We start from the raw sequence: 21,587 nt of genomic DNA, 5'->3' as shown, positions 1-21,587 counted from the left end.
TTAAACTCAGTTCTCACCTAAAAGGCTGCAAAGTTCTGCCAATTCAGTTTTCATGAAACTACACAGTTTCATTGCATTTAAGTATTCTGTACTTAACACAAAAACAAAGCAGATGTCAGTACCTCAGATGTTATTTTTCTTTATGACTGTTGGGAACTGAGGCATAAGGATTTTCAGATATCCCACCCCCCACTTTCATTTTTAAGTGACGCAGAAAGCAGTGTCATAGTTTACATGCTAATTACAGAAGGAGAGCATGTATGTACAGACACACTGCACTGTAAACTAAAGCAGTCTCAAACACACAAACCCAGCTCAACACACATCACAGTCTCAAGAAAACCAGAGCTAAAGGTTCCTCTCAACCTCAGGATGCATTCAAACCCATCAAGCGATGCGATTATCACAAACCTGTTGGCAAGAGCTATGACAGATGGAAGTTGCAAAGCAAGTGGCAAAGAAGCTGGTCATGGTTCTGGCATGTGGCATGCACCACAAGCGAGGCAGGGCAACACTTAAACATTAACGAGGTGGAAACTTGTAAACTGCGTACATTTACACACTTCATACATGTTTACAATATATGCACAAGCATTCTCCAAGACGAAAACAAAAAAGAGCTTTCAGCAGTTGAAAATAAATCTTATAGCTCGTATGTAGATTGATACATTAGGCCCCACAAATCTTTCCTCTATGACAATTTAATTATTATACCTAACCATGACCCTGTGCTTCACAGCTACCATTAAGGCACCTACTATGCAATTCATTTTGTTTCCTTATCTTAACTACCTTCTAGTTCTCTCACTGATAAAACAATGAAAAACCTAGAGACAAAAGGGTACAAACACTGCAACTCAGCTAGAAAGGCTATGTTCAGTGATCCCTTCTGTGACAGCTATTATTGTATTAAGTATATTCATACAGAACAGAAGGAGTTCTGTAGAAAGGCAAGTACAAAAAGCAACAAAAGTTTAAGGTACAAGTCTAACGTAAATTAGGAATCTGCAAAGGTGCAGAATATCTTGGTTCAGCTTGGTGCTTTTTCCTCTCCAGACACACCTTTTGGTATTGCCCACCTATTGCTACGGCTTTCTCAAAGTAAAGCCGACATAAATCTAACAACTAACTCGGGGCAAACAAAAGTCCCAACAGAGAGGAAATTGGTGAGTGTACAGCACAGAATTACTCAAGGGTAAGCTTTGTACCTATGATGACGGTAGAAGAAGTCCCTGAAAAAAAATAAAATAAGAACTGTCCTCCCTGGAAAAATAGGTTTATTTGCTCACTCAAGCAAGTATCTTCTACTTCTGGTGTGATGGTATAGTTGGTAATGAAAAAAAGATAATTTGACAAGTAGAAAAGCACAGTCTGTTGGGACAGTCAGTGCAACTTCCATAAAGAGAATTCCTGTTTCACTATCCCTTGGAGTTCTATGAGAGTGTGAAAATAAAGTAAACAAGGAGACTGCAGTGAACATTATATTCTACGTCCTTCTCTATTTCCACAGAGGTTCTACCTTAGCAGCCATTAAAGAAAATATGTTGCTACAGTACTGATGGGAAGGTTCTTCGCGAGGCTTAAAGAAAAGAAAAATAAGTCTGTCCAAAACAGGAGTGCAAACTGCCACATTGCTACTGGGTCCAGTTTTACATAAAGTCTTCATCAGCGATCAGGGCTTAACAGTGGACTCTCCAATCAGGTGAATGATAAAACACCATTCCCATCTCTTCTAGAACAGGGAATAGTACTCATCAGTTCAACAGCAGCCTCAGTGCTTCCTTCAGGGGGAAAAAAAAAAAAAAAAAGTACTATGCTTTTGCCTCTTTCAAAGTACCCTGCACAAATTCCTTATGCAGATAAAGGTAACAGATGAAAAAATGAGTGACAAAGCAACAAGGGTGGGAATCATAGAAAAAGGAAAAATCACCAAGATCTCCCTACATAGTATACAATAAACTCATAAGCCTAAGACAGTGCTTTGCATTTTAACCTTGGACTGGAAATTAAAAGATTAAATGATTTGTGTTCAGTACTTGAGAGAGACTTTTTCTGCAGATTTGACTCAAACTAGTTCATGGCAGCTGCGCAGAAACTCAAAGAACAATGAGTTCATCTTCAGTACAGTGTCCCAACAAATTCATTTCTCTTTCCTATTATTATCATTATTTTTCTCTTAACAAAAGGATATTATTTTTAAAACTAAGAAGACTGTAAGACTCTTTTTATTTCACGTATAAAGGAGCAGTAAGATATTGAATGACAGGCTTGAAACTCACTGAAGAAAGAAAAGAGATCCTGAAGAAGAATTAAACTTGTATTTGCTGAAAAACTATGGATACATTTTTCAGAAAAACAAATTTGCTGTGTAAAGGGCTAGAAGACAACAGATCAGAGCTGTATGTTGCCACAAAACATACAACTGTTCATTCATTTTGATTTTTAAGCTAAGAACATACAGAAACTCCAAGTAGAACAGTTAAGAAACCTAAAACAAAATTTCAATGACTCAATGAGTTGAGTAAAGCAACTTGCTGATGCTCACGAGATTTTCAAAACTGGAACCACTCCATGGAACTGCTCCATGTTTTCTAAGGTTTAGAAGAATGTACAGATTCTCATTCTACACTCCAGGGGAAGTTTCACTACTACATAGAGAATTCAGTAAACCCACACAGAACTAATGACCTGCTCTATGAGATATAGGAGCTTTCTGCTGCTTTCAGCTTAGCTGAACACTCCAGTTTTAAAACTCTTTTACAATAAATTACTAATAAAATGCTTTACTTCAGTAACATGATTTGCCAGCTTACCTCTTTCCTGTGAATTCTGCTTGACCCTTCTTATTGAATATGAATTTAGAGTCATTATATCCCCATCCATTCCACTTCAGAATTTCTTGTCTAGAAAGGGGAAAACATACACGATTGAAAATGTTAGCACACTGTAAGGCCAAAATGTTTGTATGATTTATGATTTCATAGCTTTGAAAACATAGCAACTTAAGAAGGCAAATACATATCAAAAGCACAGAACCTAATACATGTAAAAATCATTTGCAATCATAACCATTATTCCTTCAGACTGCATCCTAAGGTTTGAAGGACAAGATGCTTTGTGAACCACCAGCTGAAGTCAATATAAACTGTACAACGAATATTTTTGAATCAGCACAGACTCCATTTGAAAGATGTTCATCTTCAAACCTCTACATCACTACTAGAAGTAGCAGTACTACAAACAGGTAGTAGCAGCTCAAGAATGAAAAAAATGCAGTAGCTCTAGAATCAAGAAATGCATTAAACTTCAGTTAAACCTGACATCATTACTGCAACCCCATTACATTCCCAGTGTTCATTCAGTGAGGCACTGAGAGACATTCCCATTAAAAATATACTTTGAAAAGCTGAAAAAACATAGCAGAGGGAATAATATACCAAACAGTGTGAATTATCTCAATGTAAAGAGACCATAAGAAAGGTAATATGAAAAAAACATAATTGTCAAAATATTATCAAAAATATTGAAGTGTCTAAACACAACCACTCCAAAACAACCACAATAAAAAACATCAGTAGTGTATCAGTGTAAACACATTGAAGATGCAGAGAAACAAGAGAAAAAAGAGTAATTACATATCAATTCAATTTTGCTTTAAAAAAAAAAACTATTCATTTAAATTAGAAATAAAGTGCTAATGTAAACACTGAATTAACAAAAATGCATCTTAAAGAAGAACAGATGATACATCTCACTCTGCTACCACAGTAAACATAGATCTTACTCTTTGACTGTATCTTAGAAGAGCAAGACAACGATCAGTGATCATTTTGAGAAGGCTTCACAGCTTGAAGTCACTGCCTGAAAGCAGTTGTAACTCCAGCAGTACATGCAAGGTAGCTGGGTGCTGCTGGACTACCAAAGGCCTTTCTAACAGAGCAAACAGAAGCGAGCTCCTGAGATACCACCACTGCTGTACTCAGTCAAAGTTCAGTTTCTTCCAACTGCCTGTCCACAAGGCTTCAAGTAATCGAATGGAAAAAATGGGGACTTCTACTACAAATGTTTGACACAGACACTTCAACAAGCCTTTGATAAGCTCAGCATTTCCTAAGCAAGCTTTATAGGAACTTCAAGCATTTAGCAACTGATGCATTTGTGCTGCTTCTGCACACTGAAGAACTGACTGTAACACTGCCACCAAATTAAGCTGTTTCCTGAACAATTGTCTAAGACTGCAGTCCTCCTCAAGGCTAACTACATGGAGTACTCCTGTACATTCAGTCTCAGTTTGTCTAATCATGTGAAGTCAGAACAGACTTGATATTAATCGACCAAATTTGAGGAAGGCTTAAGCAGGTCCTCTTTTCAAGGCAGTATCAAAAAATACTGCTAAGTGTGATGTGTGGAACAGGGCAGAGAAAGCAGCAGCGAAGCTGGAGAACATCAGCCTGAATGGGACACAAAGGGGCAGGTTCCGAAGGAGCCAATGATTCTGGGTAACCAAGCGAGTGCTTCTCTGGGACACTCAACCACCCTGATGTCCACTCGGATAGATGAGACCTCCAAAGCCCAGAGGGGCACAGTGAAGGCACTGAGTGGAGACCCAGCAAGGCGTTCCTTCTGCTAAGCCACCTGCACTACCAGTTCCTGGCCCTTCCTGCAGGCCTGCTTTCCTAGGCTGGTGCTTTCTTCAGGCTTTAAAACACTAAACAGAGGGGAAGAAGCCAAATTTCCTAAGAGCTTTCAGGATTAACTATTTCTCAATGAAATAAGTAAGTAATGGTTATGGTTCGCTCTGAAAGATAACACAGCTCTTATTATTGCTGAGGTGAGAGTAATTAATTTAAACACCAATACAACAGTTCATGTTTGCAGAAGAACAGCAGGTTCTGAAACATCTCAACTACTGCATAACACAAAGTCAGGCAAATCACCCTTTGCCTAAAAGATGGTTTTGTGACTTGTGACATGCAGAAACGATAAGAAGTTAACTACAAACATCTAATTTCTATATTCAAAGCTACCCCAAGCAATTCTGAGGTTTCTGTTTGGAGACAGAAAGGGCTGTTTTGTAAGAAGCCACTGACATTTATTCTTTCCTTTGTTCCACCACAGCAGGGAGTACTGCCAGCTTTGGGACTGCTATCTGATTTACTTACAGTGGCTCCTAGCACTTCTCGCCTACACAGTAGCAAGTTGGAGGAAATACTGCACACGGCTTCCTAACAAGCAGCCTAAAAACATCCAGAATATAAAATAAAATGACAGATTATCTAGCTCTGAGTGACAAGGCCACCAACATTTGCTGTTTTACTTGTTTTGAGCTCAAAGCTGCTAAGCTTTGTGTTGTGCTACCTCATTTAAAGATGATGGCTTTTCTATTTGGGTACAGTGACCCAAACAGAATATCAAGCTCATTAGCCCTACCTTCATATTAAATATTAGCAATTGATCAGTTCTTCCTTGCTTCCTAACTTTAAAGCCAGAAAATCAGTACTGAAATGAAATGATAAATGTAAAAACGTTGAAAGCAAGCTTTGCTTTACTTTTTTTTTTTTTTATATATTACATACATACATATACACACCATATGCATGTAAAATAAGTAACGATATTGCCTGAAGGGAAAAACCTGCAAGAAAGCAAGTTACCATGGAAACACTGACAATAGGAGCAAGTGTTGTGAAAATAGTGTGCTAAGGTTAATCGAATTCAAACCTCTCCTTACAATGCTCTGTGCTGAAACACTTAGTTTCACCTGATGCAACAAGAATTACTCTATTTTTACAGCAAGAACTCCTGAACAAATTCTCTTCGCTTTTCTGAAGAGCTGGCTACAGGAAGCTGTGCAGATCACAGTACAAGATAGATAACGGACCTAAAATAAGCACGCTGAAGCCTCCAGTGAAGGTATTTAGGATGGCAGGGCAGCCCACGAGGGGACAGGCCGACCTCCCAGCACCCAGACACTGCCTGCACTCCCACAGCCCATGGCTCTGTGACAGGCTGCCAACTGCTTTCCTTTCCCTAGAAAACCTAAGCAGCAGCACAGGCCCTTCTGCAGGTATTGGAGTTGAACATCCAGAAGTTCAATCCCCATAGGAATTACATCACGCATGCTATTTTCCAGTAGTTTAAAATGAATGGCACAGTCATACACCAAATCATCACACACATCATATAGAACTGCCAGGTAAAAAGAGATTTTTTTAAAAGAAAATTTTCTCCAGCAGTCACAGCCTTTTATCTTCCAGGGCAGATTGATATTACAAAATCAGAAGCACACCGTTTTTTCACTTCCAATAAAGTTACAAGACCACGTTCAGAGAAATACAGAAACCAAGTTGATGAATGAATTGTAGCTCAGTAGCAATAATTACTTGCATCATTACAGGGACACCCATCCAAGCACAACGATCTCAATACAACTTCTCCCTCACTTCTATAAAACCACTTGAAATGTAGCACATCATACAAACGGAAGCAAACAAGCTACTTCACTAAATGGGCAATGGCCATTTCCTGCATTTTCTTCAGAGAAGCAGCCCTAAGTCTGTGCCATTCAACCAACTGCACCAAGGGGATCCAGCTATAGCAGAGCCAAAATGCTCACGGCAGCGTTCTCACAATAACCACCAGTGCTTTCAATTCAATCATCAGCTGGTGCTTAGCCTGCAAACATCACACACACAAAATAAACAGACACTCCTGTTCTGCCACACAAGAACAGCACATTCTTGGAAATGACATATAAGTGGCAGTTTCAATAGCTGGCACATTGGCAAGCCACCACTGTTTGTCTAATGGAGCAATGCACACAACTCTTACAGGCTGTGAAGTTCTTCCAAAACCTGGAGCAGGCACACAGTAAGATTCAGGTAGCATTATGGTGCTAAGGATTTGCACCAGGTTATCATCTATACAGTAACTCCTCAAAGCCCACTCTAACTGGACTTCTGGCCACTCCATTCCTGTGCTGCAGCAGTCCCTGCATGGGCTACACAGTCCCATCATTCCAGCACCAGTTAAGAAAGCTTCTGGAGCCAGCAGTAAATTAGAATTAGGTCCCTGGAAATTAGGAAAAGGAACATAGCCCAAAGAATCCCTTCAAGAACTGCTCTGTGAAAGCATAATTTATCTGGAGAATGACATGCTGCAGGCAGGGAATATCTGCTATGTTTGTCACTCTCACGTCTTCTCTCGCAGGGAGCCTTCCCTGCAGCAAACCAAACCTGAGTGCAATAGCTTCTGAAGGCCAATAAGAGGCCTGTTTTAGGAAACTTAGACACATTCCAGTTCTGCAGCCAGTGTTTTCCATAAACCTCTGCAGCTGCACACACATCTACTACAGCTGTTGTTCTGTTTGCCAAGTATCTGCTACAGCAACATGAACCTTGGTTCATATTTACAGTTTAAATCCACAGAAAACTACAAGCATAGACAAAATTTAAGGCATGGAAGACTTGATGGGACCAGAGCAGAGTGTGGCGTGGCTCTTTTTTGTTTGGTTTGCTTTTGTTTTTATCAGAACAGTTTAAAAAACAAACATTAACTCTTCTTACATAATGCCAACATTGACTACTTCATTACATTTTAATAATAAAGCCCCAAGGAACAAGGAAATTGGTGCTTCTCCAGTGTTCTCTTGTAGAAAGCTTAAGAAATTTGGCAGATTAAGTGAATTAAAGATGAAACACCATATATAAGGAAAGCCAAGATACTATACGTACTCTTCTGATGCTATTGGCCAGATGATTCTCATGCAAGGGACTACTTAACAAAAAGCTATTTCTATTCCATCTACTACTTCCACTGGTATCAGTTTCTATCTTTGAAGTGACAGCTCTGCTGCAAAAACGCATGCATGTGGCTACTTCCAGGCAGTCAGGGAACAGGCACTCAACACTTTTCAAGCACTAGAGATCAATCACATTAGAAATATTTCTTGGAAGCTTGCAAAATCAGGAAGTCTGCTTTACTGTCTTCAAAAATCCCATTTAACAAAGGGATCAGTAGTAGGAATCAGTGTATTTTCTCAAGCAAAATATGCTCAGCTTCTGGACAAGATCTTTACCTATTGTGTTGAGGACTTTCCAAAGCAAATACATCAGATAATTACTGAAGAACATCTTGTGGCTTCTACTATCAACACAGAAAGCTTGCATACAACAGCTACTTTTGGATGTTACACACACTACAGATGTTTGTGGTTGACTTCCCGGAAGCCATTCTGGCCTGGAGTAAAAGTAATTATTGTAGTTTTTTGCATTAGCAAAGATTGTTCTATTCAACTTAAGTAAATCTTAAGTTGAAATAAATAAATACGTATACATTCAATTTCTTGTGTAAGAGTTCAGATCTTAGCGGATATCACGGAACTGATCTAAAAATTCAGTTTTTCACATTAACTACTTTTCATGTAGTAGTCTATATTGTAATTCACATGTTAAGTATAGTTTAACTTGTATCCAGGTTTAATTTTTTTTTTTCTAATAAAATGTAACCAATGGATATATTCACCTTATTCACCTTGGTGTACTCAACATGAAAAGACCTAACAGGAAACTCATGTTTATTTAAATGAATTCAACTCCGACATTTCTTCCATACCATCTGACTGATGAGTTAACTACTTACAGTGTGGTAATAGATATGAATTGCTGCTGCAAATGAAGTCACATTTGCCTTCAAATTATGGCACTTTCTTTTATCACATTACTATTTACATGTGAGAATCTTATCTGCTTGTATACGTCAAGAAATAACCTTGACAAACAATTATCTGCTTTGATGCAATCATAAAAGCCTCCTCTGAACTGCCACACCTTCCTCAATGCAACATGCTCTCGCGATTTGTTAAGATTCTTTCCTTCTACGCCCAATGTTTCCACTACCTTAAGCTCAGAAGTCAGCTATATCAGGATTTAGTTCAGCATCAACTTTTGCTTGAAAACATCATTGTTTAGAGCTAGTGCCATCAAACACTTGACAAGCCATATATGGAATCTAACCTTTCCAAGTTCTAAGTTTAGTGAGAAACATCAAGATACATACAGAAGAAAAGCTAACTTCTGAGCAGTTTCTTGCAACAGGATTTTTCAGTGAGTAATTGCATTCCTCTCCTCACTGATGAGGGTGTTACCTCACCTTGGCTGGCTCTTACTTTGCTCACCCGTGGTGGCAAAGGCCACCAACTCGTGCAGCCATCCTGGTGGGAGAGCAGTCTGTGGTTGTGGCACTGAGGGACGTGGTTAGCGGGCATGGTGGGTGTGGGGTGATGGCTGGGCTTCATGACCTTGGAGGTCTTCTCCAGCCTTTGTGATTCTACGGATTTAACTCTGAGAAACACTCCCTGTGCTCCCCAGACCTTCTTCATCCTCTGGTGCTTACGTTAAGCTTCAGTGTTACCAGTCTCCAACCTAAACAGATCCTGAATTCACTTGAGAACAAAGAGTAATACCAAAAGTCTTTAAGGTACCAAAGGTTTTAAAGTAATGAAGCAAGCATAGAGGCATAGCCATCACTTAAATTTACATGATATAAATCTTTACTGCAATGAAGCGTTTTTAAATTAGTGGTATGATAGGATGCCTTTGACTTTATCTGTTACGTTCAAGTAGCATCTCTAGGCACCAACTCACACTTTGCTTGACCTGGAGTTAGATGTTAACAAGTTACCTTGAGCAACCTGGGTTTGAACTTGCTAAAGAGTCGGGGGCTGGCTATGCACTCATCCTGTGGCTTACACTGGATAACACTGTGCCCATAATAACTAGAAGAAAGCCACAAACATCTTTTCATCCAATAGGGAAAAAAAGAAAAAAAGTTCCCCACAAAAAGACAGGAAAGTGAGGAACTGTACTCTGCTTTTTCTTTGCTCCAGGACACAAAAAGATAAGCTTATCAGATGATAGATGAACATTTTATTACATTCAACCAACACTCCCTTTTAAACATTGAAGAACTTTGGTCCTTGTTAAGTTAGTTATAACACAATCTACTACAGCTAGATTCATTCTAGTGCTCAATCTCTGAGGCACTCCTATTTTCTGGCATACATAGAAGTGATTCCAGAATAACTGTGTCCTGAAGAATTGCAGCACTTTACTGTTTTCAAAGTGATATAGTACAAGTTGTACACTTCGTATAGTTAATCTTCAGAACAACTGTATGTGAAGTTTTTATCTTAAGCCCCACCAGTAGAATGAGTTTAATAATAACCAGCCACCAAAAGCCAACAGAAGAACGTTAAGTTTTGAAAAAACACTTGCAAGGAAGAATTACTTTCCAATTCAAGCTTTTAGTAAGTTTTTCAGGAGGCACGTCATTTTTTTAAGGCTGAAGACGCAGATGTTTCTGTAACTATGACCTCCATCTTTCACTTCAGCACTAAATTAAAACCTACAAACCAAAACAGAAATGTTGTGCCCATAAGTAATGCCTCTCTACTCTTACAGTACATACGACTCACCACTCATAAAGTACACTCTTACAGTGCATCCTCCCCTAAAGAGAATGCTGCCCTAAGCACAAGATAACTTATCTTTTCTGATAAGCATTTCCTCTTTTTTTTTTTTTTTTCCTTTTCCTGAAAATGACTTATCAAAAGAAGAAAATCCAGGAATCCCACTGCAGTCTTTCAACACATTCGCATGCAAACATATTGGCTAGCCTTCAGAGAAATTCTGAAACGGGGACAGCTTGATGAATACCCAAGGAACTCTGTACATTTTACATATTCCCCTTCCTCTCCTCACTGATGACGAAAAACGGCTGGATAAGATCATTACCAGTGTGGTCTTCAGACTGTCAACAAGAAAGCAGCATTTCTGCAGGTCAGTGTCCAGTGACTACTACATAAGCATTATGACATTTTTTTGGTCACAACAAATCATCTACTTTGCAGAAGAAACACTACACAAAGAATGCAGCTAGAAGTGGTAGAATTGCCTGTCAGATGCTTTGACTATTTCAGACACTACAGGAAAGATGCAAGAGGCCTAACAAAGACAGAAATTTTTGAATAAAGTACCTGAGCTACAGCTTTGCCAGCAAAAAATTAAATTAATAACTCAAAAGAGGCAGAAAAGCTGAATCGTCATAAACAGATTTAATAGGAGAAAGAAGGAAGCCATTTGGGTTTGAGCTGTTCTAATATTGATGGAAAAAACACACAGTATCATTGTATAATCTATAAATCAGTTATTCTCACCATATATATATATATAATATAATATATATATATTTTAATCAAGCTGGTTAGCAATATATAAAAACACGATCTTCGTGATCTTCCCAAAATAGAAAGTCACATTAGCTTTCAAAATCCACGCTCCTCTTTCCTCGGTAAGCAGGAAAAATGGCTGCCAAGTCTACTACTTCATCTCTCAAGATGCAGTTACACAAATATATGTGAGAAAGCACTACCAAATTGGATAGACTAAACAATTTAACTTGCTATTAACACAAAATTTAGTACAGATTGATTCGTTTCAAGCACAGAGCTCGTTACAATGGGAAGTGTGAATATCTATACAGATAAAAGAAGTAACCAGAAACACAAGTTTTATTTTAAGCAGTTTCAAGACCTTGTAACCTACTCCAAGATCTAAGTTGAAAGTACTCCAGCGTCTTCCACTCTTCGATTGCTCAGCTTTACTGGGGTCAGACACCCTTAAACCGAAATAAAGAAGCATTGCCAGAGTAGGTCAAGTACTCAACATGGAATAATCCTCTGTCAGCAAAAGATATTTAACCAGCTGAGTTACTAAGCAAAGAACCAAACCTCCTTAGACTCACTTTTACACTTTAAAAACCTATTGTATTTAACCAGCTCATCTCCTGTATGCCACATTGCTCAGTAATCACAGTCTGAAATGCAAGTTCAGCTATTATTTTTTACATCTAATACATTTACTACAACATTGAAACACTTGAATAAGCTCTTTTAGATACCTGAAGTTTCCTTATAACTGATTATTGCCACAAAATCCTTGCAGGAATTCTAGACTCAGCCTCTTACACCCAATATATGACCACAGACAATGGTGTTTGGTTTTGCTTAGGGGCTTACCAAATGAAGGAAAGCATATACTTAAACAGTGACTTTTAATTACACAACTGCCTAAGAATTCCGGTCACGCCTAAAGCAAAGAACTCTATTAAAATGTCCATTGCATTCTTAGCCTCACACAAGTGTCTTTGTACTACCCAAGCAAAACTGCCACGCAGACGAACAAAAGTTTAACTAAATGCTGAGTATCCAGCATTAAACCTATCACCCATGTGAACCTAGCTGCAAAGTTAAGAAGTCGACTTCCCAAAACTCCTTGTTTTTGGCAAGCCTCAGATAACTGTTACAGTCACTGTGCAGCATTCTTCAAATTCATCTCCAGAACCTCTTTCCCTTCTCATTCAAGCAAAAGCACCTTTGATAAAATCTAATAATATCTGAAGTTGTTCGCTTTAAAACGCCCTTTTCTTTCCCCAATATAGTTAAATTTTCTCTTCATCTCAAAATCTTCATCTAACTCTCCTAAATTCTCTCTAGACTTCTCTACTACTCTTGAACTTTTCTTTATTTGCCTCACAGAAGGCAACAACCTCTACAGCTGTGGTATTCCTGGGGTTGACCTTCTCCACCTTCACTAAGTAATCTCAGCCACCCGGACTCACCTATGGTGGCATGAATCTTTCTGCCCAACGCTTTCTAAATCTTATGAAAGGGTCAGCCAGCTCCGAATTAGCTGGAAGTCACTAGAACAGAACTCAGACATTTATTATTTGCAAGTTGTAAATCACAATTGTTAACAGCGCTTTTATTTCCATACACACAAAAATATTGAGCTCTAAGTGCACCAAGACAGCTGTACCAATGATGTGGAACACATTCCAGTAGCTCCCTTACACTATCACAGAATAATGTCCCATAGTCGTATCTCTTGGACATTAAGATCCCTGAAGCAATGTAATTTACTCTTCATCCAGAACAAGTTAATCAAAATAATAGCAATTATGCTCCTGTAGTGAATACTAATAGTGCAGAACAATGTTATTAACCCATTGAACAGCAAGTGTTAAGTTCACCACACCCATGGTTTCTACAGTAGAAGTGGCTACCCTCAGGTCGATATGCACCTTCATATAACTATGTTTCTGCTGCTCTTCAATGGGAACCTGCTCCAGAAATTACATAAAAAGCAATGTCAAGTAAATGCATGACAAGCAGCTAAGTCAGTATTTTTCAGAAACGGTGATTTCTTCCTGAACTCAAATACAAGAAAAACTCAGTATGGAAGCCAACACTTCTGGGAAAACCCACTTCTGTCAGTGAGTAGCGCTGCTTGTTGCATCCGCTCACTAAGGGCTAAATGCTCTCAGTTTGTAACATTTGGCTTTACGTCTATAACATCCCAGTCCCCTCAAAGCAGTCAAACTCAGCTCAAGCCACAAATAGTCTGTTAGAGTAACTCAGACCGTTCCTTTTATCTCACATGGCTGTCTGAGAAAACGTTGAGAGCAAGCCACCAGCTGAATGGGTTTTCCACACAGGAGCAATGAGTCACACCTGCTGCTTGTCCTGCCAGCTTCTTGGCTGCCTCCATATAGCCACATATAACACCATTGCCTGGCACTGCTCTATGGAGATTGGTGGGTTGTTTGTAACCTAAGCCATGAGATGCTCTTACAGGACAGCATGGCAACGTGCACACAGCAAATCAGCATCAGAAAATGGGGACATCACACAGAATGACCAGGGTTGGAAGGGACCTCACAGACCATGAATCCCCAATCCCCCTGCCACATGCAGGGCCACCAAACTCCCCATTTAATACCATACCAGGCTGCCCAGGACCCCATCCAATCTGGCCTTGAACACCTCCAGGGATGGGGCATCACAACATACATGCAAGTCCATTCCTCCAGAAAGTGAACCTGACAGCAATAAGTTATTTGAAATCATATCTATGTACTGTAACTATAGCATTTAATCCACCAGATAAATAAATCTAAGAGCTGGTGAGCCAATTTATTGCTAGGTAATTCTACTGTTTGTCTTCCCTTGGTCTCACATGAAAAGAGCTGCCTTGCTTACAGAAAGAGCATAAGATATACTTCCATCCACTCACCTCCAATAAATTCAAGACAGCCCAACTTACAAGAGCATTTTAGTAGCACCCACGAGGCCTCACATATCCGTGAGCCCAGGAGCACAGAAAGCCTGCACACAACCTCCCCTCTTTACGAGCTGCTCTTTTCATCACCAAGCTTCTCCTCCAGCTCCGAGGAGGACAGCGAGCGGCTCCCCACGCTAACACACCTCTCAATCCCAGAAGCCAATGACCGCTCTCCCTGGACTTCCACGGCGCCTCCCGGCCCCACCGGGCCCGCAGCCCACTCCCGGCCGCCCGCCCCGTCCCGCTGAGGCCGGCTCCCCGCGGGGCTCCCGCCCGCACCCACCGCTTCTTGGGGATGGAGCCGGCGACCGGCCCGGCGGAGCCGCCCCGCGCCTTGCAGGGGCTCGGAGAGAGCGCCTCCCGCCCCGCAGCACGCGGCGAGCCCCGCAGGTGCCCGGAGATGATGCGCAGCCGCCGCCGGGCGGAGGCCGGGGACCCGCCGCCGCTTCCCGCCGCCTCCTCCGCCGCCGCCGCCATGGCACTTCCGTGTTGTGCCGCGGAGCGCTGCCGGGTGAGGGGTCAGGCGGGCGGAAGGCGCGGCCCCGCGCTGTCCGAGCCCTGCCCGGGGCCTGCCCTGCGGGCGGCCGGCAGCGGATAGCGGGCCCTTCCCGGCGGTAGCCGCCGCTGCTGGGGGCTGTGAGCAGCCGGGAAAGCACGGGCCTCACGGGAGACGTTTCGTCGCTTGGGCTTTGATTATCGAGAGCCTATCTGAGAGAGAGATGCTTCTATAAAGCTGAGGGTTGCCTAAGTTAATTATGAAACGCTCATTAATGGCATTAGCGTGGGTGACGCATTTAAGAAATAGGTTGGTGAGGTGACACAGTGGCTTACAGGTGTTACAGATGTTATCATGAGTGTTGATAAGTGCAGCGGTGTCCTAATGTGAGAGCAGAGGCTGCTACTGCTCCAGACACTTTTGCTGAAATACAGAGGTAACCTGTACTGTAGTACTGATCACATTTACCTGCAGTGAATGAATACAACAGTAGTAATGAGCCTGCAGGTCTCAGTGCTGTGGCAGATTTGTAGTTCAAAAAAATCCATCCAACAGAGCCGTTCTACGTGTGAGCACCTGAGCACCTCAGACCCCACAATCACACACCCAGCACCAACTTGCTGGCCCCATGCACACAACCCTTGATAATACCAACGTGCCTTGCTTACGTCCAAGCTTGACGCAACTCTACCTCTCGCTCATGCCTCTGGTTCAGTCTCTCTGACAATACTCACACCTCTGACACCTGCTCAGAGATCTTCAAATATGTAAAAGATTGCTATTGAAGTAAAAGGCAGCAGTCAATCTGCTCTTCCTGTCCGTGCTGTCAGCGAGAAATAATGAGCGCAAATTTCAAGATGCAACTTCAGTATTTATACCAGGCTACTTTTCAGCGGCAGTGAAAATGAGAAACTGTTGTCTGCCTAAGAACAGAATGAAGTCACCTCCATTATCTTCAAGAACGGACTGCACACCATCTATCAGTAAAACTAGTTCTGCTCAGAGCTAGATGATCATATAGACAAACTCCTCAGATAAATGCCAACATTTCTCTATAAACTGAATTGCCTCACACAGATAAAGTCCAGTCTGTTATCAGGCAGAACCTACTTTGTGATTACCTTTTGCAGTTTGATGGCACCAGTCACCTTTATGGAAATCTTGAAGAGGAGTGCAAGTATCTGTGATTATTAACACTTTCATAATGATATTTTACCTACCACTGCTAATTTCTATGTCCATTCCATCCTCATTCACCCTATGCTTATTCTGTCTTATATATAAAAGGAAATTACATGAAGATTCATAAAACTCTTGCCTCATCCTCTTTCAAATCCCTTTCAAGGACCTATTTCTCCCATGATACTTCAGTGTGATACCTTCCCATTAGTTAAGCAACTAGCAGAAAGTTCTCTAGGGAGCACCAACTAGCAGGAAGTTCTCCAGGGAGCAGTATGTAGAGGACAAGCAGAGAGACTTTGGTTCAATTCCCTACTTCACATGTAATACTGATGCCTCTTTGAGTTATAGCTCCTCATATAGAAGCAGGGATAACAGGATCTCCCTGCAGAGACTGGTTGGAAGAGAAATACCCTGAGGACTGTATGACAATATTGGATCAAACATTTTAAGACTACTGGTTGAAAGCAGTGCATAAAAGCCAGGTATTACTGCTGTCTGTTTTGCTTTGATTCTCACCATGATTAATCTGATGCCCTGAATGTACTTTGACTACAAAATACTCTACAATTTTCCTGGGTTTGGTTATTGAGTTAAATTCCATCTTCCTCTTCCCCTCCCCCCCCCCCCCCCGAGTAATTTGTATGCTACTTTCTGGATTAACTCATGTATATCTGCATTTAACTATCTGCTGCTGGGGAGGCAGTCTTTAGGGAACAAACACAGGTCTTTTGACTGAGTTCTCCATTCACATTGTTTACTGAATATAGTTGGAAGGTTTTTAAGTCACTGTTATCTAAACCATTTCACACGGCTGAAGGTTTGGAGAGAGATAACAGGTTCATTGTAGGCTTCAGATTTTGCCAGAATGATTCTCTGCACTATACTTACTAGTGAGGAACAGTAATTTGTAATGGGCTCATTTATTTGATTCTAAGGGTCCAAGTTAAAAATAGAATCTAACAATATCCGACGAGCAACATTTATCACTACCTCAGAACTTAACCGTTTAAAAAGTTCCCAATTACTTTTCAAGAGTGTGCATCTAAAGATTTAACTGGGGGTGGTAGAGCATGGTGGTACTTAAATGAGTGTGAACCTTTATCTTACAGGGAATGGAAGTGCTGCTTATGGAAACCTCAGTTCTTTCTGTGGCAGCACTCTGAATGTGTTCCTCAGCTCCTTTGGAAGGATGGCAATATTCATGAATGGGAGTAGGAACATAATGGACTGGCAGATTGTGAAGTTGCTATTTCTCATCATTTGCCTGACACTGTGAACCACTGACATATTTTTTTAAAACGTCTAATCAATTCACATAAAATCTAACTGATAAATAGAAGGGTTAAAAAGAAAATTTAGCAAACACAACATTTTTGAAAGTAATGTAATTGTGACAAGAAAGGGAAGTACAATTTCAGCAGAAATTCCAGCAGATCTGCAAAGTGGTTGTTTAAAGCAGGCTAACAGTTGCCAAGCCAAAGCAGCAGCATTTGCTTGAGATCACAAAGTCACAGAATGGTTTGGGTTGGAAGGGACCTTTAAGATCTCCTAGTTCCAACTCCTGGCTATAGGCAGGGAGACCTCCCTCTAGACCAGGTTGTTCAAAACCCATCCAGTCTAGCCCTGAATGCTTCCAGGGAAGGGGCATTCACAGCCTCAGTGGGCAAACTGTTCCAGTGTCTTACCTCCCTCACAGTAAAGAATTTCTTCCTAATATCTAGTCTAAATCTATTCTCTTCCAGTTTAAAGCCATTTCTCCTTGTCCTGTCGCCACATGGCTGTATAAAAAGTAAGAGACGTAAGTATTAGATAAGGAAAGCTAATTGAGCTAATTGATAGGATACACATCTAACCTCAAGTGAGACGCTGAAACAGCAGCTGCACACACATCTTGAAGAGAAGGCAGAGGACTATATTGAACCAAAAATGCAAAAGGAATTTTGAAAAATTTCAAATAAATTATTGAAATCCCTGAAAGTTCCTGGCCTCTTGAAACTAACAGGAACTGCTATTGCCATAGTAGAAACCTGTGTGTTTCTTTATGGACTAGATAGCAGACTAGATTAATTAGTCTTAATTCATCTGACTGCTTCTGAGCACAATAACATTATTGTAATAGTAAGCAGTGAGAAAATCAAAATCCTCTGCTTTATACAAGGAAAAGTTGGCTTTCGATAAAAATATTTTTTCCTACACTGGTAAAAAAAAAAAAAAAAAAAAAAAAAAAAATCAGAGGCAGAAGAGTTAGTAAAATATGCTGAGCTTGAACTCTAAATTGCCAAGATTTTAGCAGATGATGTGCAAAAAGCATGGAGCAACAAAAACATTGAGTCCTTTGGTAGGACTCAATTCAGTTCAAAAATGGCTGAAAAAAGTGATGCAGATATATTTTCAGGTATTATCTATTGTATTCTGTATAACAATAACCTGCAATCTCCTGCACCTTACACTGAACTGTTCTTCCCAAAGTAAAGTTTTTTTACATGTTAGGTGTTATATATTCTCTCAGTAGCAGTAACTATGGCAAGCAGACAGTGTAGCTTCCAACAGAAACAGAAAAATAGTTCAGTTTACAAATGGGCAAACTTTAATTCTAAAAACTTGAACAACTAAGAGAAATGTTGATAATGTTTATTATAGTGCAACTTCCTCACACAAGAAAATGGTTATGTGAGTACAAGGAATGTCACCAGGGCCCAGGAGGCACTAGCTCACCTCACTGGCCCTGATCAGTCCCACCTTACTGTAGTGATTTTAGGAAAATCTCTAAACTGGAAACGGTTAGAGAATGGCAGAATATTAGGGGGAAGTATCACATATGCTTTACTGGTTCTGATTCTTCCAGATGTCTGAGATTCACTTGAGCTCATGATTGTAGCCTGCACCACAGACAGAACACTCTGCAGGATGGATGTTGGTCTGAAGCAGCATGGGGATTCTTTGGTCTTTAATCCTGACAGAGATTTTTAAATGTTAGCTTAAACAATTCATGTGTCAGTAAAAGGCTTTTTTTTTATCCTAGATACACTACCTGAAAAATACCATTGTGAAACAGCTTCCAAAGGAGCACAGCTACCTTTTTCTGTAATTTGGGAAAACTATATCTTACTTAAAATGTATTTCCTCAGCAAAAGGAAAGGATTTCTTTAAAACAGATGAGCAGAATATGAGCAGGGCAAAAGAACTATTTCTTTTTCAAGAGTCTTCCTTTCATTGAACTACTTGCAAAGTTAAAACAGAAGGAAATGCTGCTTGAATGAGGTGTATTTCAGATTTTGCTTCCTTGCAGTCCAATTCAGATGTGATTGACACTAATGTACTATGAACACCTTTTTGTTCTGCACTTCTGTAACCCTGCAAAAAAAGCCACCACCTACAGAAGAGGTGGGGTTTTGGCTCTCTTAAGAACAGGATGGGTGTGGGACATCCACAGCTGAATCATGAGCTCAGAAGAAACTTATGGGGCAACAGATGGGCAAAAAGGACATAAGCCCTCAAGCTCACCTATGTATTACTCACTTTGATCACCAGTGTGGAAAGCTTACACCCTTTGATGAATCCATCATTCAACACCAACTAATTGATTCACTGGGAGGAGTTCCGTTATTACTTGAATAGATCAGTAAGTTTTCCTGAAACAATTTCTTCTACTTAGCCTTTGTGTCATTTTTATAGAGTAAGCAGAGACCCTGAGGGAAAGGCAATGCATCCATCCATCCATCCATCAACTACCAGCTTATGGCAATAGGAGACTTAAGATACAGGATTCAATACTACAGTCTGAGAAAGGCCCAGGTCTCAAAGGTCACAGCTAGGGAGAAGCCTGCAGGACTTCAAGCCATTGGCAAAGGTCAGGATATGAAAAGCTTACACAAGGACAGGAAGAACTGAAACTAGGATAAAACAGATAAAAATGTACAGAGCTTGGACCATGAATGAAATCTCTTATCTAGAGATCTCCAACTAGTAGCTGACTTTCCTATATGGAAAAGGTTAGTGGGCAGTATGTTATCTCTTTAACATGTAAAAAATGCAGACATTTTTGTACACAGCAGTTAGCTCTCTCTCGTTACATTTTCAACTATTTCAGCTTTCAATCAACAAGATGGTCAGAACAGCCTAGATGTCTATACCTGAACAAGAGCAGATCGCTGAGAAGTGCTGAACCCTTGTCAATGACATATTAAAAAATGTATATTGACTCCACTGCGAAATGGTTACAACTTCTCCATGCCTTCCACTGGTGTCCCAGGGCAGTTAGAAGTAGTATACTACTATTATCCATGTCAGACCTATTTTACCTATTCCATCTTTTGCTTGCAAGAAATGTATCTGATAAATAGTTAGATATATGTGTGGGTGCGTTTCTACATCTATCAATTCAAAGCAGATCTTTGCAAACTGAATAAGACAAATTTCTATTTGTTTATTCTGTTTACTTCTGGTAGTAAATCCATTTAAACTCCATCACTGGTAACAAGAGTGGCAGATAAGTTTATAGTATATGTGCTTTGCAAGGTCTCAATGAATTCTTATTTTACTTTCTTTAATCTATTCTAACAATGGTCCTGTTGCATCCAGATGAAGGGAAGAAAGCACTGTGAGGAGGTGTACATCCCTGCCATCTTTCAACCCTTCTACAATGTATGTCAAAAGCCTGTCAAGTGATACAGTTTCTGCATTTGTTTACCGAGGCAATTCAGTAAAACCAAATAAACTTACCACGTATGGCTTCCTGTGGCTTTGTTGGTGGAAGTAAGCATAATTTGACATTTACAGACAGTTAGCTCTCAAGGTGTTATCCCAAAGGAGCTCAAGTGTGGTTTCCATGCTCCTGTTTATTGCCCCAAGAATTTCTCTCCTTCCCCTTCTTTAACAGAGCTGTCAATTAAAGTGAAATACAATTGCCCAGCATGACAAGGGAGCCTCTATGGAAACTATTTGCCTCCTGTATGCTTTCTTGCCTGCTGTAGCTCCTATACACCTGCATTTTATCTTGGTGACTTAATCTCATAAGTCAGAGATGCTCAGTTCTCTTCATTTACTTCAAGAACTTTCATTTTTCATTCCAGTTTTATGCCCTTCTTTGGAAGAGTCTGATGGGAAGCATTGCAACAGTGAAAATCCACTTTGGAGAATGACCACTTTCAGTTCAGTTTATGAGTTCATCCTGACTAGAGTTGGTAGTTTCTTTTTGAGACATTTAATTCATAAAATGATGATTCTTTCTTCATTTGTGTAGGTTATGTGTGTTTGGAAAGGAAAGATGCCTTCTTTCCCGAAATGTATTGCTTTGGTAGTCAGCAGACAACAGAGTTCCATGTATAATTGATTCAAAAGAATGTGGTTGTAGTAAACACTAATCATGTTCAACAATTTCCTCTGACAGTGCTATATCCTGGCAGTCTCCTGTCACCTGTGTGCCAATGTGTATGAACTTAGAGATCAACTCAGGATACAACTAGGATCTCAACATACATCACATCACATCATCAGGGGAAATACTGGAAGCAAGACTGAATTATAGCACTTTGTTAAATAATCTAAGTATGCAGTTTGATGCACTAAAATTCTCCCAATCTGCCACAACTTCCAGAATTTCAAAGAAGAAATTACCAATGAAAGCACATGCTTAATTCTGCATTTCCCTTACTTATGCCCCTGTACATAGTATTGGAGCAAATAACTCTTGCCGTATCTCTTCAAGTAATATAACATACACACTGCAT

At 40.3% G+C, this 21,587-nt stretch overlaps 1 protein-coding gene across 3 annotated transcripts in view; it reads right to left on the bottom strand.

Moving 5' to 3' along the window:
* The window catches only part of AGPS (alkylglycerone phosphate synthase), an 83,157-nt gene that overhangs the window by 37,797 nt on the left and 23,773 nt on the right, over positions 1–21,587 (bottom strand). Inside the window, exons 1-2 of one of the 3 annotated variants that reach the window (XM_048953132.1) lie at positions 14,464–14,684; positions 2,814–2,903 (exon numbers count right to left, since the gene is read on the bottom strand). In XM_048953132.1, the coding sequence (XP_048809089.1) occupies positions 2,814–2,903; positions 14,464–14,657 (284 nt within the window). In that variant the 5' untranslated portion in view covers positions 14,658–14,684. Of the gene's footprint in view, positions 1–2,813; positions 2,904–14,132; positions 14,248–14,463; positions 14,685–21,587 lie in introns of those variants that run through there. The other 2 variants (XM_048953134.1, XM_048953133.1) reach the window with 2 other exon arrangements.

The sequence above is a fragment of the Lagopus muta genome, chromosome 8, assembly GCF_023343835.1.
Source record: "Lagopus muta isolate bLagMut1 chromosome 8, bLagMut1 primary, whole genome shotgun sequence".
In the NCBI taxonomy this organism is placed as follows: domain Eukaryota; kingdom Metazoa; phylum Chordata; class Aves; order Galliformes; family Phasianidae; genus Lagopus; species Lagopus muta.
The sequence above is the reverse complement of the archived record's forward strand: the minus strand, read 5'-3'. Positions and strand labels throughout refer to the sequence as shown.